The sequence below is a fragment of the Eubalaena glacialis genome, chromosome 10 (genome assembly GCF_028564815.1).
Source record: "Eubalaena glacialis isolate mEubGla1 chromosome 10, mEubGla1.1.hap2.+ XY, whole genome shotgun sequence".
Taxonomy (NCBI): Eukaryota; Metazoa; Chordata; class Mammalia; order Artiodactyla; family Balaenidae; genus Eubalaena; species Eubalaena glacialis.
The window spans coordinates 8,438,290-8,456,810 of record NC_083725.1 but is presented as its reverse complement, the minus strand read 5'-3'; the positions used below and the strand labels follow the sequence as shown (position 1 = coordinate 8,456,810).

The window sequence follows — 18,521 nt, the reverse complement described above, 5'->3', positions numbered from 1 at the left end:
GAGGAAAAAATACGGAGTGAGAGATATAAGAAGCTGGGAATAGGGGAGAAAAAGGTTATAGGTCAGGCTTGATGGTTCGATGCCAAGAAATTGCCGTCCCTGGGGTAGAGACGGACTGGTGGGGACAGAGATGAAAACAGTTTCATTTCTATTTACTTGATCGTTTTAATCTCAGCCAACACTTTGCTGTCAGAGAACACGCCTAATGCAGCCGAACTGCATGGCAGCTTGACCTATTCTTAGTCATTTTATTCTTAATCGTTAAGTGACCTTGATTTAAACCCATCATTGCTTAGTACCCTTTGGTTACTTAAGTCTCCAACCAAAGAGACCAAGATGACTTCTGCATTTTATTGTTCTGTTGTTAGGCTTCATAATAGAAAGACAAGCAACCCTTCAGAAGTAAATGGGAGGGAGCAAAGAACACGATACGGGATCAGGAAGGACGGCATCCCCGGAAGCGGCGCGGGTGGGCCCGGAGGACGGACTGCATTTCCCAGGCCCGGTCGCCACGCGGCCCCGCCCCCTCCGCCGCCGCGGCCCCGCCCCCTCCACCCGGGCGGCTGGACTCGGCGCCCGCCCGACTTCCCAGCGGCCCCGTGCGGCCCGGGCATGCCCAGTGTGGGCGCAGCGGCCCCGGCCCTGGGAGCGCCAGGGTGGGAGCGGGTGGCCGGGCGCGGAGGGGTGCGGAGGGGCGTGGAGGAGCCGAGCGGGTCAGCGGTGGGCCAGGGGCCGGGCCGGAGCCGGAGCCGCGGGGGCGAAGCTGCCGGGTAGGTGCAGTTCTGCCGAGCCTGGCCCTGGCGCCGCACAGCCTGCGCGCGCGGCAGGGGCCCCGGTGGCTGGGGCGGCGAGGGCGTGTGAGGGCAGCAGGGCCCGAGCGCTGGGTTGGGAGGTGCGGGCGGGGGCTGCGCGCGGGGACGCCTGACGGGAAGGTGCTGCGGCGGCGGAGCAGGGCCGGGGCGCGGGACGCAGCCCGCAGTCGCGGGCGAGCCTCTGCCCAGGTGCGGCGCGGCTGTCTTTAGCTCCCCGCTTGATGGGAGGTGAGCGTGCCCCGCGCTTCGTGCACGGCTGTGGTTGCGGAGGGAGACCAGCTTCCAGTCGGGTTTGCCAAGGAGCTGGGGGGAAACGGGTCCGAAGGGACCTGTGGGCTCTGAGCATCCGGGGAGCCCGGTGGGATGTGAGGATGCTTACCTTTAGTGAAACTGGAGTGGGATGTGAAAGCCTCCTGCTTTCCGGACTTGGGTTTCTGGGTTTAGTGACTTAGAAATGAAACTACAGGACCGTGCCTCAGTAGATGCTTAATAAGTTCTCATGACTGTTTAGGAATTTAATGGCCAGCTGTATTTACAGGCTTAGGAGACATTTTGTCCATGGGATGCTCGGGTTAAACAAAAATCCTCATCGCAAAGCTTGAGTAAAAAGCCCCGACTGAGGGTTCAGACACCGGGGTTTTGAAGTTCGCTGTAGCCTTTCACGTGCTGTAATCTTGGGCAAGCCATTTAACTTCGGAGATTCAGTTCCTCCGTCTGTGAAATGCTGTGAACCAGATGCATCTCACTTACGTCCACTACAGTTGGAGGGTTCCCTCCGTGTTATACAGTCTCTGGTCTCAAATCGTGGCAGGTTGCTTTTCTCCATGCCTGAGCTTTTTGTCAAACCGGATAATATTTCTGGATATTCCGGATAATTCAAATAGGATCTGCGTGTAAAGTTGAAGTGACTTGTCCTTCACAGGCCACTATTGGTCAGTAGGTAACCTGCCACTTGGTACTTGCAGAAGCCAGTTGTTAATGGCCATGGTTCAGGTAACACAGATCCTCTCATTGGATTAGGACCCACATGCTTTCAGCTGTGTCAGCACCTTGTGAGAAACCCAGACTAAGTAATCGGCTTCCTTAAACTCCCAGACTAGCTCATTCTGTAGTGGGATTATGTTTATGTAGAAGTTAAGTTTTTATTTTCATGTTACTGCACTTTGTACTCAAAACCTATGAAAAATTTTAATACCCTTAATTCATAGACGAGGAAGTAGATGGTTAAAAGTGAATCCATGATAATCTTTAGAAACTAGTGTCTTATGTATCATCATTGAGCTTTAACTATTCACCTATCACTGAGTATCCTATCACTCAGGTGTTTTTTGTTTGTTTTTAAGTGGGAGCATTAACAAAAGTTTCTTACCCTAGAAACTTGTCTACCTGAAGTGAGTGCATCTGTGTAGGATTTGACCCAAGGAGAAGATGGTACATGCAGTGTTGTGCAAGTTGCCTTCCCTCTGCTGTATTCCCTGCTCTTCCTGTTCTGGGTGGCAGTAGTCCAGTTGGGTCAATAAGGTACCGTTTGGTGAAGTGGTCATTAGGGAAAGTGTGCTTATGTTTTGAAATTCGAGGTGTATAGAAGCTGCCTGTGAAATTGTCATTATGGTCTATCTCTTAAATTAAGAATACCCTAGATTGGTTTAGTCAGGTTTGAGAACTTTAGAATCCCAAGTCCTTAATTAAACTTTTGAAAATGGGTTTTCCATTCACCTTAGACATTACATGGGAGCGTAGTATTTTAAAAATACTTATACACGTGAACTTTCAAGTTATTATTTTATGAAGCTAGATTTCTCATTCACCTAAGAAATAAATAAAATGGGAAAGCTATAGAGTGTTAAAGAATATTTATACACGTGGACTTAACCTTTTTCTGGCCTAGTTTAAAATTCATTGTTTCCTGCATGCTTGTTAAAATTGTACATATATGTATACATTTAAAGTTGGAAAACAGGGAAGGCATATTTGGGGGTCTTGGTGGGAAATTTCACATCATACTTTGAACTTATCTGTGTGCTGGAGGGCCCTGTGTATGAAGTGCAGATTTAGTAATTTTTGTTAGAACTTTCATTTTGTTCCTGTATTTGTATTCAAGTAACATCAAGCACAAATATTGCTTAGGAGGATATTGAAGTGTAATTATCACCCATCTCATGATCTCAAATCTCAAAAGTACTTGGGACGTGTAGGAGGGGTAGTTAGGGACATCAAGGCCCAGAGAAGAGATTACTAATCCATGTAAAAGTGAAAGGGTGGTAAGTGATTTAAAAATTTATTGATTTCAGGTTTTGCAGTAGTTACAGGTATAACCTCACTTAGTTAACTGTACTAGTATCTACCTAAGTGCTAGAACCTACTGCACTCCTATTAGAGAAGTATGTGGAAAATGTCATCAAATGTACATGAAGTAACTTGAAGATAAATATTTTTCCCCGATTATGCTCCGTCTGTTTCCAGGTGCTTCATGATGAGACATCTGGGGACACTTCTCTCTCCTTTGTGTAGTTGATAGTTTGGGCAGTGAAGAGATGGCTGACAGTGTCAAAACCTTTCTGCAGGACCTTGCCAGGGTGAGTATGTCAAGTCATCTTTTGACCCTTTTGCTGCAGGAACTGACTAGAAAATCCTTTAGGTATTTTTGAAATTTTTCTTATATTTGTTGGGTTCTTCACCTACAAGTTTTCATTCTAATCCACACTACTCGAGGGAGAGGTATTATCCTGCATCTCGCAGAATCTTGGGAGAACTGTCTAATGAGTGTCTGTAGTATTGAAACCCTGTTCAGCTTGGCCCCAGACCCTCTTTTTTTTTTTTTTTTTAACTTTATTTATCAATATTTTTTTTTTTTTGGCCATGCCACATGGCTTGTGGGATCTTAGTTCCCCGACCAGGGATTGAACCCCGGCCCTTGGCAGTGAGAGCGTGGAGTCCTAACCACTGCACCTCCAGGGAATTCCCTAAACTTTATTTTGGAATAATTTTAGAGTTGCAGGGCTGTACAGAGAACTCCCCTATATCCTTCACCAGGTTCTCCTAATGTTAACATCGCATGTAACCATGGTATATTGTTGAAGACCAAGCAATGAACATTGGTACAGTGCTATTACCTAAACTCCTTTGTCCGGATCTACACTATAGGACCTGTCTTATTCTCCCATTCTACAAGGCTGAGATGATGATGCTCTAGAAAAATGTCCCGTAGAGATCTGTTTAGGATGTAGTCACCCACATGATCAGTAGCATAACATTCCATTACACTGGCTGTCTGAGGTCTAATGCCCTAGTTGTAGCCCCTGTAGCTCTATTCCCGGGAGCAGGAGAGAGGCCAGTTCTCATGGGGAGTGGGAGTGTTTAAAAGTTTATCACCTTTGAATCAAAGAGGGGGGAATTGAAGGAATATCTTAGAAGGGCCAAAGAGAATTCATGCAATGTGATCTTCTTTTAATACCTTACGTCCTTTTGTGCGATAAAATTTCAACCCTGGATCAATTATACAATGTGAACTTTGTGTGTCTGTCTGCCCCACTAGACTGTAAGTATCTCAGAAGTGGGGATGCTGTCATCATCCTAGCACATACTAGGCCCTAAGCCATTTGAACTTAACTATCTTAAAATTTTAAACTGTTTGTGGAAGATTTAGAGGTTAAAAAGCAAAATAAGATTAAACATTACTCATAGACAAAAGATCAGGTGCATGCTGCCAATTTATGCTCCTATCGGCAGGTACTTCATAAACTTGTCCATTTCTCTGTATCCTGACAGTTTTCTCTAAAATTTGTTTTCGCTTATAACAGTAGGTGAAAATGCCATTCTTAAATCCATGTTGGCCATTGCTTCCAGAATGCCTTTTTCTGCTGCTGCTTTTTTTTTTTTTGGCTGCGTGGCATGTGGGACCTTAGTTCCCTGACCAGGGATCGAACCCGCGCCCCCTGCATTGGAAGTGCGGAGTCTTAACCACTGGACCACCTGGGAAGTCCCCTTTTTTCTGCTTCTTGATGAAGTTGAATACCCTAGTCCTTCCCACTCTACTTTGGACATAAATCTGTTGTGGTACTTACTAAACTATACATTTTTATTTATTTATTTTTTCTTTTGGTTTACTTGTGTACTTTTCCTGCTGAGTTATAAGTTTCCTGAGCATTTCCATATGTTGTCTAGCTCATTGAAGATGCTCAATATGGGAGTGGGTGGATGAATGAGTGCAGTCCTTTGAACTGGGTAATAGGTAGTTCTGATGTTTGTAGTGATAACAGTAATCTTTCTGCCATTGGGGCTCTTCCAGTCATTGGCAAGTGCCTCCATCAGTGACTTATAGACTTAACAACCCTCTCCCTCAGCATACACTGTTTAAAGACATTCTCCTCCAGCTACACTACAATGTTGTTTCTGTCTCATGTGGCGTGCTCTTATCCTACAGCTTTTCACACTTTTACAGTGATTATTTCTTTGTGTCTTCCATTAGCCTTGGTCCAGCCCTGGTCCTTTCTTGAGACCAGTGTTCAGTCTACCCTAGTATTGCTAGTTTAGTACAGGATGTAGATCGTACTTGTAGACATTAGATTGATATTGGAAGAGTATAGAGGAGGGCAATAACTTGGCTTTATAGTATTGGTAAGTGTTGGAGTAGAAAACCACTATTTTGCAACCATGTTATTCAAGATTGGTTTGGGCAAGAATTATTAATTGATGCTAAATCTAGGGGAGAGGACTTGATGAGCAGGATATTTGCCTGGTCTCAGAAATGTCTGCCCACAGATTACTTATTAGTTGCAAGGAGAAAAATTTGCAACCATACAATGGAGCTGGATAACACCTTGACTGAATATGTAAAATTGACATCACCAGCAAGGTGAGACAGATATCACATGCCTCTGGATATAATACCTGGAAGGGCACACCATCACTTATGTGATATTCCTGCCAAAAATATGTAACCTGGGACCTAATCATGAGGACACAAACCTAAATTGAGGGCATCCTGTAAAATAACTGACCTGTATACTTCATAAAGGAAGACACGCTAAGGAGCTGTTCCTGATTAAAGGAGACTGAAGAGATATGAGAGCTAAATGCAACATGTGATTCTGAACTGATGTCTGATACTTGAGGGGTAAAAACGCTATAGAGGGCATTACTGGGACAAATGGGGAAATTGGAATATGGACTGTAGATTCAACTATTTCAATATTTAATTTCTTTAATAGATAACTATCTTGTTATATTAAAGAATATTGTTCTTAGGAAATATACACTGAACAATTAAAAGTAAAGAGACATGACACAGCAACCTACTCAAATGATCTAAAAAAATGTATATATATATATAAACAAGAATAAATAACAATGTGGCAAAATAGCTGGTGAATCCGGAGAAAGGGTATTAGGGAGTTCTCTGTTCTTGTAGCTCTTCTGTAAATTGGGAATTATTTCAAAATAGAAAAATATCAAGGGTCCCCTAAGCTTTGTAGCAAACTAAGTACCATGATTTCCACTGTTATTTCATCACTTTACTCTATGTAACTTTGGAAAGTCTTCTGACCCAAAATCTTCCCTCTTTAAAAATAATACTCTTGTGTATAGGGAATCAAAGACTCCATCTGGGGAATTTGTACCATCTCAAAGCTAGATGCTCGAATTCAACAAAAGAGAGAGGAGCAGCGTCGAAGAAGGGCAAGCAGTGTCCTGGCTCAGAGGAGAGCCCAGAGTATAGAGAGGAAGCAAGAGAGGTAAGGAGTGGAGGCTGATGTCAGAAAACATCTGAATTCCCTTCTGTGGGCACTTTAGGAAGTGATCAAACTTAGTATAGAATTCAGACACTACATAGTGACTTGGAGTTTCAATACTCCATTATTTGTCTTTTGTACTTTCTCCCCCAAAAAAGTTACAGGTGATTTCCCCCCACTCCCCTCACATTGAATTAAACTGGTGTCTAGCAGTAATCCTTGTTCAAAATGTCGGGGTGTTTAAAACAAATCAGGATGGTGAATAGAGAACCATAAAAAAATTACTTGGATTGGTGGATACTTCTAGGAGCGCCTGTGTGGATTTTGATAGAAGAACCTCAGACATCCTCTTCTAGTCTCCAGTCTTGGATTTTAGAAAATATAGTTTTTTGTGTGTTTGTTTTTTTAAGAAAAACTGCTTCTCTTGAAATATTTTTAGCCTTTTCTTATTGACATTAGGAGAGAACATTGGGAGAACAGTAGGTGCTGGACAAATAATATGCCAACAAAAGATATAAAAAGGAGAGCTACTGAATGACAGACACTATGGAAATAGCCTGTATGCCTTTTAAGCTAAATACATGTGGTCTTTTCCAGTGAACCACGTATTGTTAGTAGAATTTTTCAGTGCTGCGCTTGGAATGGTGGAGTATTCTGGGTAAGTTCTTTTTCGTCAAATTCCAGGTGCCTTATAAGCATCTTTTTTTTTTTTTTTTAATTAATTAATTAATTTATCTTTGGCTCTGTTGGGTCTTCGTTTCTGTGCGAGGGCTTTCTCTAGTTGCGGCAAGCGGGGGCCACTCTTCATCGCGGTGCGCGGGCCTCTCACTATTGCGGCCTCTCTTGTTGCGGAGCACAGGCTCCAGACGCACAGGCTCAGTAGTTGTGGCTCACGGGCCCAGTTGCTCCGCGGCATGTGGGATCTTCCCAGACCAGGGCTTGAACCCGTGTCCCCTGCATCAGCAGGCAGATTCTCAACCACTGTGCCACCAGGGAAGCCCTATAAGCATCTTTATTCAGATTATTTTGGTGTTCATGGTTCTCAACCGTCTTCTTGAAATTGAGACAGGTAGCTTTCCCCTGCTAATACGTGCTTAAGGCCATCAGGATTCTGTGCACCTTCACTCATTTTATTCCCACTCAGAGAAAACTTGTATGTAAATATCAGGAATAGATAGCCCTGAATATACACTTTTTTCTTAAATGACTTATTCACAAGTTTTAATGTTAATAGGTAACAATTTCTTGTGACATTGTCTGGACATTTTGGTTAAGAGCAACTATGGGGGCTCAGAGGGGAAAGACAGATGGATATGGGCAAGGTTCTCCCTTTGTCTGGTCATAGCAATGTCCTCGAATTGATTACTATTGAAACTCATACCAGAAGGTTGCCTACAGCTGACTGAGAACCAACACAGGCTTAAGTGAAATTTGAGTACTTTGAAGAACAAATAGTTAAGTATTTTCTTGGACTTGAAATTCAGTATAATTCAACTTGTTAATCTAAACATTTCACAGATGTTTTTAGGTGTTAGCTTTAATTAATAAAATATGACTGTGTACTTAGTATATGCCTGTAGTTTGGCGTGACTACTAATTGAAATGTTCTTCTAGTCCCCCAGAAGTTTTACTGTTTTCATAGGCAGTGTCAGGTTTGTACTCCTCAGCTGGAGAATTGGGAAATAGAACTGAGTCCAATTTTGGTACCACTTCAGGGCTCCTAATTTGTAAAAGGCACTTCCATCTGGAAAATAATTACATTGAAACTTGGAACTCCTGTTTTAAAGAAGGGCTTTTGATGTTTACCTTATTTCTTCTCTCCTTTAGTTCAGTCTCCTTTTGTTTTATCGAGTGTTTATTCCCGTGCTTCAGTCAGTAACGGCCCAAATTATTGGTAAGTATGTCCATTGCCGAGGTGGGAGGTGTTTCCCTGTGTCTCCCTCAGTCTATTGAACGCTTCCTCTGTACCCGCAGCTTTAGATGTTTTTAACTCAAATCTCTCAACAACCCTTTGGGTATTGTTACAGAGAGCATTTTATAGATGAGGAAATGGAAATTGGTTACCAAGGTTAAACCATTAGTAAGTGGCATAGCTGGGATTTGAACCAGGGTGGTTTCCTGCATACAGTGTACTGCTGGTCACTGACATATCAGTCACCACCCGGGAAGCAGGTTTGTCTCAAGGTAAGCGGCACATCTCCGTGGCTACTCTGAATTGGAGTTGTGGCCGGAATTTGGTGTGTCTGTGAAGAATAAGACTCTCTGAAATAGGTGCAGTGATGTGCTGGCAGGAAACAAAGATGTATGTGTGTGGAGTAGGGGTTGCATATTTGGTCTTCTGGTTTTCCATTTCTCCAGTTAAACTAATAAGCCTTTCCGCCTTTCTTAGGTGACCCGTCACTACATGGGGATGTGTGGTCGTGGCTCGAGGTTCTCCTCACGTCCGTTTTCAGTGCCCTTTGGGTGCTCCCCCTCTTTGTGCTTAGCAAAGTTGTGAATGCGATTTGGTTTCAGGTAGGTCCAGGGCAGGATGGAGTCTGGGTTTTATGGCATAATGGATCGCCAGGTGGCAGGTTTCAGCCTGCGAAGTTAGTGGCCATGTAGGGAGCGATTTCACAGCCTTAACTTTTCTTGGTCAAGCAGCCAGTGGGTGATCTCTGTGCTCTTGTAAAATGGAATTATCCTCTCAGGTTTCCAGAGCATCTCATGGCCAGATGTCCAGGGGCTTTTCTCCCCTGGCAGGTCTCATGGCAGATCAGTGGCCTTAGCTTTGGGGATGGATATTGAGGCCATTTAATTCATGTTTTGGTGAGCTCCTTTCTCTCTTACAGGATATAGCTGACCTGGCCTTCGAGGTATCAGGGAGGAAGCCTCACCCATTCCCTAGTGTCAGCAAAATAATTGCTGACATGCTCTTCAACCTTTTGCTGCAGGCTCTTTTCCTCCTCCAGGTGAGACTGGCCTTCTGGGCGCATGGAGCAGACTAAGAAAAGAAGATTCATTAGAGGGAGCTTCACAAAGACAGGGTGTCACATTTATACTCAGCAGATATGTTTATGGGAGGCAATGATTTGTAAATCATTTTTTCACAGAAACAACTAGAGACTTAAAATCATAAAATGGTAAAGAAACATGAATTTGCCTGCTCCTCCCTGCCACCCTGAGCATTCTTCACTCTCCTGCTATTTAGAAACTTGAGAAGCAACTGTCAGGCTATCTAGGTAGAGAGTGATGACTCAGAGTGGCAGGTGAACAGTGTCAGGTCTCTGAAGCTTTGGAATTAAGATTTTCCATACTTGTTCTTCAGGGGATGTTTGTGAGTCTCTTTCCCATCCATCTTGTTGGTCAGCTGGTTAGTCTCCTGCATATGTCTCTTCTCTACTCACTATACTGCTTCGAGTATCGTTGGTTCAATAAAGGTAAGCCTGTCTAAAGAAACTCAGAACTTGGAGGCCCAATTTGGAAATGGTGCTGCTAAGTAGACTTCTTAAATTCTTCAGTACTTAGGCCCTTGGCAAACCGTCTTTGGAATGAAGCAGCCTTTTTGGCAAGAGGGGACTTACATTTGGCTTGGGGGGTTAACCCTTAACTTTGTTGCTGGGGAATGTAGCGGTGTAGCATCATCCTTATGGAGCTTAGTGTCACGTAGCTCTGACAGAGCCGTAAGATGGCATAAATGAGCACGAATTATTTTAAATTAGAGAAATTAATTTGATGTTGGTGCATACAGATTATTTTGGGGGATATTTTGAAAGTCGTTGGCATATTTGGGTGTGGTTGGTTGAAAGGGGTTAATTGATTCCTAGAGGATAGCTGCCTTTTTTTGATTCTTGCTTTGTTCAAGACTAATACTGACAAAGGATTCTGGTGTTGTAATTCAGAATTCACTTAGCCTGCCAGCTATGAAATTGTGATTGTTCAATTGTAAAAGCTTCGCATAGAAGCTTTATCAGATTTGGACAATTCTAATTTATATGCTTTAGTTGTATTCTAAATGGCAGATCTGTACCTACAACTCAAACCTCAAATAAATTGTCTACCATATTTAGTCATTTGACTGAAAGGAAATATGCAGCCTAATTGTATTGGCTCCTTGTTTTAGGAATTGAAATGCACCAGCGATTGTCAAACATAGAAAGGAATTGGCCTTACTACTTTGGATTTGGTCTGCCCTTGGCTTTCCTCACAGCAATGCAGTCCTCCTACATAGTCAGGTAATTTGACTGTATGGACTTGAAGGGGACTGGTAAAAATACTCAGTGTAGGGGGCCCCTTCTGTATGCCTGGTTCTGTGCTAGGCATTCTGCATTCTTATTTGCCCATCAGGAGGTCTGTAGGATTTTTTCTCCCTGACAGATAGTCATAGACATTTGTCAGTTGGCAATTTTTTTTTTTTTTTTTTTTTTTTTGCCCCGTTTTGTGGCATGCTTAGTTCCCCAACCAGGGATCGAACCTGTGCCCCCAGCATTGGAAGCACGGAGTCCTAACCACTGGACCGCCAGGGAATTCTCAGCATTAAAATATAGTCTGCATGATCATATATGCCATATTCTTTCTTCTGTTTTGCTTCCTGGAACAATGTTAAACATAGCCAGCGCTTAGAAAAATCCTTTTTTTTTTAATTTTTAAAAGATGTGTTTGATACATTAAGGGTCCATCAAGCCATGATATTTAGCACTGGAGGCAAAGAACTTTGGGCTTCTAATATCTTCAAAGTCATGGCTGTTTTGAAGGTGATTAATTATTTCTTTTCTTTTCTTTTTTTTTTTTAAACAGTGGCTGCCTATTCTCTATCCTCTTTCCTTTATTCATTATCAGCGCCAATGAAGCAAAGACCCCTGGCAAAGCATAGTAAGTATTAGCCAGTATTAGCTAAAATGTATTAAGTTTTTTTGGTCTAAAGTGTTGGGGCCATAACACTGCAATTATATGAATGAGACATTTTTGTTAAGGTTTTTAAAAAATAACCTGACATTGCAGGAAACTATTAATATACAGTTCAATGAGAGAAACACTTCTGGGATGTATCCCAAAATTTTCCCCATGCATATGTGCACATATGTGTTTCAGAAATTGCTGCTATTATCCATATTCTTAAAATGTAACAGTTCACCGAATAAGGCACTTATACCTGTAGTTGAGCTTATTTTGTAAGAATGGCCAACTTTTTAAAAATAGTGGGCCATGTGTTCTGGCTACAGGAGTTTATTGATAATGACAGTAGAACAAAGTATTTTAAAATGAATCTTTAGTAACACTAGCACTCTGAAAGTTTTATTACTTCAGAGAAAAGCCCAATCTTTTGATCAATTTTGGTTAAGTCAGTGAGGATACACTTATTAGAAATTTCCAATCTGCTTTGGGTTCTTGCATGTTCTTGCTATCCAGTAAATGCTAAGTGTGTCTTAACGTAACTAACTTTCTCTTGAAGCTCTCCTGAAAATGAAATACACATAGCATATGATATCTTCAGACATAGCTTGAAGTTTGTACCCTAGAAAGGTACTTCTTGAATCAGAATTAATCTAAAATAGAACTTTATTTCCTCTAAGCCCCGATACTGCAAATGGTGATACTACTGCACTCCTGACAGGACCCAGTGCATTCTTTAGTTGCTGCCTGTTTAATCTGTGTGTCTAACCTCTGTACGTGCTTGATCAAATTTCTGGTGTCTTGTTTTCCCCTGTATCATTTTAAATTGAAAGTAGTCAAGTAAGTTGTCAAATAATTAAAACAATTTTGCTCAGCTGGTGTGTCTAACAGGTTGGGTCTCTTTTGCCTTTTAGCCTTTTCCAGTTGCGCCTCTTCTCCTTGGTGGTTTTCTTAAGCAACAGACTCTTCCACAAGACGGTCTACCTGCAGTCTGCCCTGAGTAGTTCAACTTCTGCAGAGAAGTTCCCCTCACCACACCCATCTCCTGCCAAACTGAAGGCTGCTGAGGGCCACTGAGTCGCCTGCCACCCAGAGGGGATGGTGGGATTGGAAGGATTCCGCGTCAGCTCTTTTTCTCGTTCACCTCCCCGACCAGGGAAGGCAGGACCCACCCTGCCAAGGGCCCTGTGCATATTCCCTTCTCTCTGAGGAATCGGGGTTTTTGTCTCTGGTGCACGTAAGGCAGAGTCGTCCTGACACCAGTATGGATTTTAAACACCGGTGAGTCTGAAAGGACCACAGGTTTTTCTGCAGCTCTTTTCTAGCATTTGCCAGCCCCTGTGCCTGGACTGATTTGAATACTTTTTCTCCCTGTGCCATTTATCCTCCCACCTCCCCTTCCCGCCTTCCACCATCCTTGGATGAATGGATTTTTGTAATTCTAGTTGTTGTATTTTGTGGACCTGTTGTTTTGGTTTTTCTGTGAAGCACATATATTGGACGTGGGAAGTAAAGGAGACTCTGCTGCTCCTGGTCACTCCCATTATAGCCATCACTGTCTTGTTTCTTGTAACTCAGGCTAGATTTGGTCTCTTGCTCCACTGCAAAAAAAACAAGCCTGAAGAGATGGGACAGGAGGAAAGACCTCACAGCCAGATCTGCTGGGTTTTGAGGAGTGGTTTTCTTTCTTCCCCTTGAAGGGGAAAAAACTTTTTTCACTGGTACATTTAAAGCTCCCCCAGCTATAGGGAGGTACCAATTTTGGACAAGTGCCACTGCAACACAGAATGCTCAGAGAACCTGAACTTTTAAACTCTGGAGGTCTGAACTTTACTGTTGGCCACTGCTGGGTCTGTCTGGTATTTCAAAGGAATATTGGGTGCTGCAAATAGGAACTGAAGGAGTAAACTTATTAAACCCATTAAACCTGTGATTGGTTGGTGTTTTCCTGTCATTTTAAAGAGACTAAATATGGAGGGAGGGGCAGGTGTCAAAGCACTTGCACAGTTTTAAGACATCACAAACGTGAGCTTGTTTCCCACAAATGTGTAATGGTTGAAATTTACAAGTCGTCACTTCAAGAAACATATTCACGGAACCCAGGACTTTGTATTGGATAATTTGGAAGATTAGTTCTGAAAAATGTTCCCTGAAGAAGTTTGGGTTATGTGATTATAATCATGTTAACATCTTGTGAAAGAATTTGGGATTGAGTTATTTTAAAGTCTATATGTACATCTGTCCTGTGTACTCATGAAGGAAGAGAGGGCCTTCTAGACTTCAAGAATTGAACATTCTCATTAGGGAAGAGATTAGACATTTGGTTAACAGAAACCTTTACTATGTACAGGACAAAATAAGGATTTAAAAATCATTGCCAGCAGATGTGAACCAAGTTTGAATACAGAAGGTTTTAAAATAGTGGGTATTTTGGAAGTAGGTGTTTCCAGCTCGTGAACAAAAAATTGTAAAAGACAGTTTAAGATTTATTTTCAGTATCCCTCTGTGACAGACATTTCTGGTCATTTGACAGTAGTATTGCAGAGAACTACTTTCAGGTTGCCGAGGGGGTGGTTGAAGAAGACCTCAGTATTTCATCAGCTTGCAACTGATCAGCGACTGCCTTACTTAAGATTAGTTGTTGTAGTTTTTAAAATGAGATTAAAATGGCCACATCTTTGCTGCCTGAAATTTGTATTTGTGTCAGCTAAGCTGGTCTTAGAAGGGTGAGGGAAGTTGAGTAGAGGAAGGCAAGTGATATTACCCAGCACTGTGCCTGGCTATAGAAAATGCTTTAAGTCACTGGACGTGAGGAATCTGTAAAGTTTTATTAGTGTAACTGAGAGGCCAGGCCTGTACAAAGGCTAGATTACCAAATGTCTATTGTTGTAGGTATTCCTAATTTCATGAGATGTACACAAAAGCAGTGTAAACTTCTCTTGCCTTTTCACTAGCATATGGGCAGTGAGGGCAGCGATTAGGAAATTGGGATCAAAGGGGGAGTAGGCTCTGTTTTTGCCAAGTTCAGAATGGCAGTTTAAGGCAGACTAATAGTAACTGAACATAAGGGAGGGCACATCACTACAGACGAAAGTGAGAGCTTGAGTTTCAGTCATACAGCCAGAAGGATCTAAGGAATCATGTTCACAAGTCTCTCTTCAGGGACAGACATCACAGCTTGGACAGGTATGTGTGGTTGAAAACACGACCCTTTTATCCTATCTAGTGCTGAGTTGTCCGTTATAGTAACTCTACAAAGTAAATGCTTTCTAGACCTGAGTATGTTAAGTCTGTTGGAAACTTTTAAATGGACAAATTCATGCACTGACTTGTTCATTGCTCTGCACTTGGTAAGGGGCCAAGAGAAAATTTAAGAGAAATTGTGACAAACTGGAATAAACCCAGAAGAGGGCAACTAATGGTTAGGGGTTCGTGAACCACCTTAAAGGATAACTTCTGTGGGAATAAAAGGGCAACTATAGTTGTTCACTGTCTGTTCATTTTCCATCCACTTACTTGCTGATTATAGAAGTAGTACATTTGTTCGGCTTCTGTGCTCCGTGGTTACCTCTGTGGAGGTTGCTCTGGTAGATGTTACTGGTTCTTCAGTAGTGATGGAAGGCTGTTCAGCAGTCATCTCACCACCCCCCTTCTTTGCCCCCACCCTAACATCCCTCCTGTGCTATCGTCCAACCCACAGAAGCTATAAGGAAGCTGACTCCAGGTCAGTGTAAGTTCGGTCTTTTTAACAATGAGAGCCATACATTCAGTGAAATATTTTGGATAAACCTAAAGCAAGTCCACAGAACCAGTAAAGGATCAAGTGAGGGGAACAGATGACTTAATTATGTAACAGTCATTTGAGCGCCTTCTCTGTCAGGCCCTGCAAGGCACTGGGGATTCAAGGGTGAACCAAAAAGATGATTGCTGTCCTCTTGGACCTAACAATACGGTGTAGGAGACTGAGAAATGATCAAATTCTTAAGAATTATGTGTTCAAATAACTATTATTTTCCATAGGTCTCAAAGTTGGATAAAACATTGGAATTCAGAGAATCTTTGAGTAGGATAAGAGATTATGCCATGTGTTCAGGCTTCCATCCTTGGACTCATTCTCTGATTTCAAGTTTAAATGTTGTACCTTCAGACCTGTGGGACAAAGAGTAACCATTTGATCATTTAGATAAGTAGCTCTTAACCAAGGGTTAACAGCAGCATCATTTCAGGAGCTTTTCTAAGATACACAGTAACCCCACCTGGACCTGGAGGAAATTTAAGTAATTCTAGAAATAAAAGCTAACAAATTCTAATAACTACTTTCATAGAAACTTGGTAAACTATTGCATCCATAAAGTAAGAACAGATTGTGAAAAGGGGACAGAATAGGAAGGTTCTTGGAAATTAAAACGGTTGTGGAAATAAAATGAGATGGCTTATAGAAGTGATGCCGAGGATGCTAAATTAGAGAACTACAACGTAAAATTGAGGAAATTTCTCGGAACAAAGAGCAAAAAGATTAAGACACGGAAAAAGTTAAGAATCGTGGAGGTATCCAAGAATCAGATCTGACATTTGTTTCAGAAAATAACAGAAGCATGGAGACAATAAAATCAGGAAATTTTCGGGACTTATGATGAAAATTGGACTTTTCATATAGATGCTTTTCACTGCCAAGTGAAAAGCAATGAAAGGAAAAACAAAAACAAAAAACCAGATGGGATCTCTATGGAGAAACACCAGGAAAATAGGTTACCTCCAAGAGACTGACTCACGTTGCTATTAGACTTCTCAAGAACAACTCTGAGTAACAGAAGATAAAATTGTAATGCCTTGAAAGTATGCTTTTATGTGTGCTTGTGTGTATATGGGATGGGTGGGTCCCAATTTCGTTCTTAGAACTCTAAACCTAGCTATGCTATCAAGGACAAAATAAAGGCATTGTTTGCTTTCCATTCAGCTTTTCTGAAAAAGTTACTTGAAGAATCTATCGAAGTGAAAATTCCAAGAAATAGATGACTAATTAAAACAAACACCCAACCAAACAACATGAAACAGTGGAATCAGAGTGCATTGAGAAGAAATCTTGGTAATACAGCTATACAGCATACTTGGAAAGGTGGGTTCTGGGGAGAACATCTTCAAGAAGAAAACGTACTGTTACTCTGGTCTGCTCCAGGTGAGATGAAGACATGTTTCTTTCAATCAATAATATAAAAGAGGTAAGTAGACACTTCAGGAAAGACCAAAAGCTCCACAGGAATGACATCTCCTACAAAGCAAGCTAAAAATAGCATTATTTTAAACAACTGATAGGACTGTAAAAAGTTTTTCGGAACCAAATCAAAACTTTTGGTCCAATAAGTCAGGAGGGAGAGAGATTAACTGATATACTGAATGTTCGTGTATAATCTCTGGGTTTATAATAACTATAATTTTCCCCATGATTTTGCCATCCTGACTTTTACTTATAGATAAGCCTTTCTCTATCAACTAATATTAAAGAATCATCCTAAAAATAGCATTAGATTTTTTAGAAATTGTTATTGGAGTACAGTTGATTCTTGGCTTAGATTTTGAACTTTGTTCTTTAGTAGTATATTTTGACTTGTGAAAAAGTTGACTTAATTGTACCACCTGGGAAGTTAAACATAGCCCTTTAAGAAACAGATTTAGTAATTCAAAAAAAAAAAAAAAACACAAGAACCTCGATATCTTAAATGTTCTTGAAACAGTATTTTTTTTTAATGTAAAGGAATCTTTCTAATTTTAATTCCTTTTTTTTTTTTTTAAAGAAAAACTCGTTTTGAAGAAGCATTTGCTTGAAGTTCTGCAGTTCCTTCAGGTTCAGCTTCAGTTTCCTTCTGTAAATAAAATGACACTGAACACATAAATACAAAACGAAAAAGCAGATCTATTGACTCATAACATCCTGGGGTGAACCTGGTCGTGTAAAATTTGAAAACTACACGTGATTTTGAAGTACTGATTTAATATGCTTTCAGTAAGTTTGGTCGGTTGCATTCAACAGTAGAGTAACCGCGAAGAGAAAGGAGTGACACTGGCACTAAATTTGAACAGTTGCCGGATGCTCCCATTTTTGTCGGTGTGGCTCTTGCTCACTGAGATGTGTAGGGAGTGGGAGTGCGTGTCTGAGAGGTGATGGAATTGGCTGCTGAAACTTCGCCCCCTTCCGTGCCTTCAAGCAACGTTTCTTTGTGTGAGGAGAGAAGGGGAAGAGAGGCAGTTAGGGCAGCTTTCACTGGCAGGTTACTTACAAAGGGGTGAGCAAAGCACCGCCAGGCTGCAAGCTGGTTCCGGGAAGAAGCCTGTCTACGCTTTGGGAGGACCGCCTCTGCGACCGTGGAGGACTCAGCCCGCAGCGTAGATTCTTCCCACCGAACCCCGACGACCCCTTTAGCCCTAGGCATGCTCATTCACGAGGTCAGGGGCTTAAGAAAGGGAAATAAATGCCTCGTGACATATGCAGGGCTCTCGTCCATCGCAGTTTACCGGAGCAAAGTCAAACATAGCTCTTCAGCGAACTGTCAGACAAGATCCTCCACAAGATGCAGCGGTCTGGACCGGGAAGCGATTGAGGTTTCATTGAGAATAGGTAGAAAATTCTTCCCACCTCTCCTTTAACCTTATATTAGGCAACATCAATTTCTACCTTTAAAGAAACGAAACTCTCACAAACGGAGACGAGCGACCTCAGCCCAGCTTTTCGGGAGTTGTAGTTCCTGCCCATTCCTTCGCGTAGTTTCCGCTTCTTGTCACGTGACTGTGCTAAACGCGCCACACCTTCCGCTCGCGACTCCTTCGCGGCCCGCAGACCGACACGTCACTGCTCGGCCCTCAACCAAACTGCTCCGAGTGTGGTCTTTCCGCGCTCTCGCTCTCACGAGCCGGCCTATCATGGCTCGGCGGTTGCACGAAGTCCCGCCTTCCGGCTGCTAAATGATATCTGTATTGTCCAGTTAAAAAGTGGGAGCGAGGCTTCGTCCACGCCTCCGAGTCTGACAGACAGTTCCACCATCCTATCGCTCTCTTCAACTCTCTTATTGGCCCTGAGCCAACCAATGGGGCGCGGTCCGGGAGGCGGACCCGA

The 18,521-nt window shown here is 42.3% G+C and overlaps 1 protein-coding gene across 3 annotated transcripts; it reads left to right on the top strand.

The window, feature by feature from the left end:
- Positions 1–687: 687 nt before the first annotated feature.
- On the top strand, positions 688–13,346 carry EI24 (EI24 autophagy associated transmembrane protein). Of its 3 annotated transcripts, none has more exons than XM_061202429.1 (12): positions 688–770; positions 2,187–2,333; positions 3,276–3,388; positions 6,399–6,544; positions 7,139–7,199; positions 8,369–8,435; positions 8,931–9,055; positions 9,373–9,492; positions 9,849–9,960; positions 10,644–10,755; positions 11,318–11,392; positions 12,328–13,346. In XM_061202429.1, the coding sequence occupies exons 3-12, from the start codon at positions 3,347–3,349 to the stop codon at positions 12,488–12,490; spliced, it is 1,023 nt and encodes a 340-aa protein (XP_061058412.1). In that variant the 5' UTR covers positions 688–770; positions 2,187–2,333; positions 3,276–3,346; the 3' UTR covers positions 12,491–13,346. The 3 variants fall into 3 exon arrangements, with proteins under 3 accessions (XP_061058412.1, XP_061058413.1, XP_061058415.1); XM_061202432.1 differs by having other exon boundaries at positions 722–770; positions 2,174–2,333; XM_061202430.1 differs by lacking the exon at positions 2,187–2,333.
- Positions 13,347–18,521: the final 5,175 nt, after the last annotated feature.

What these genes read in the sequence shown, in the direction of transcription:
- EI24 (XM_061202430.1), top strand. Translation starts at nt 3,347, where the DNA reads ATGGCTGACAGTGTCAAAACCTTTCTGCAGGACCTTGCCAGG. An exon ending in AGTAACGGCCCAAATTATTG is followed by an intron (nt 8,436 to 8,930) that starts GTAAGTATGTCC and finishes CGCCTTTCTTAG; the next exon opens with GTGACCCGTCACTACATGGG. An exon ending in AAGACCCCTGGCAAAGCATA is followed by an intron (nt 11,393 to 12,327) that starts GTAAGTATTAGC and finishes TTTGCCTTTTAG; the next exon opens with CCTTTTCCAGTTGCGCCTCT.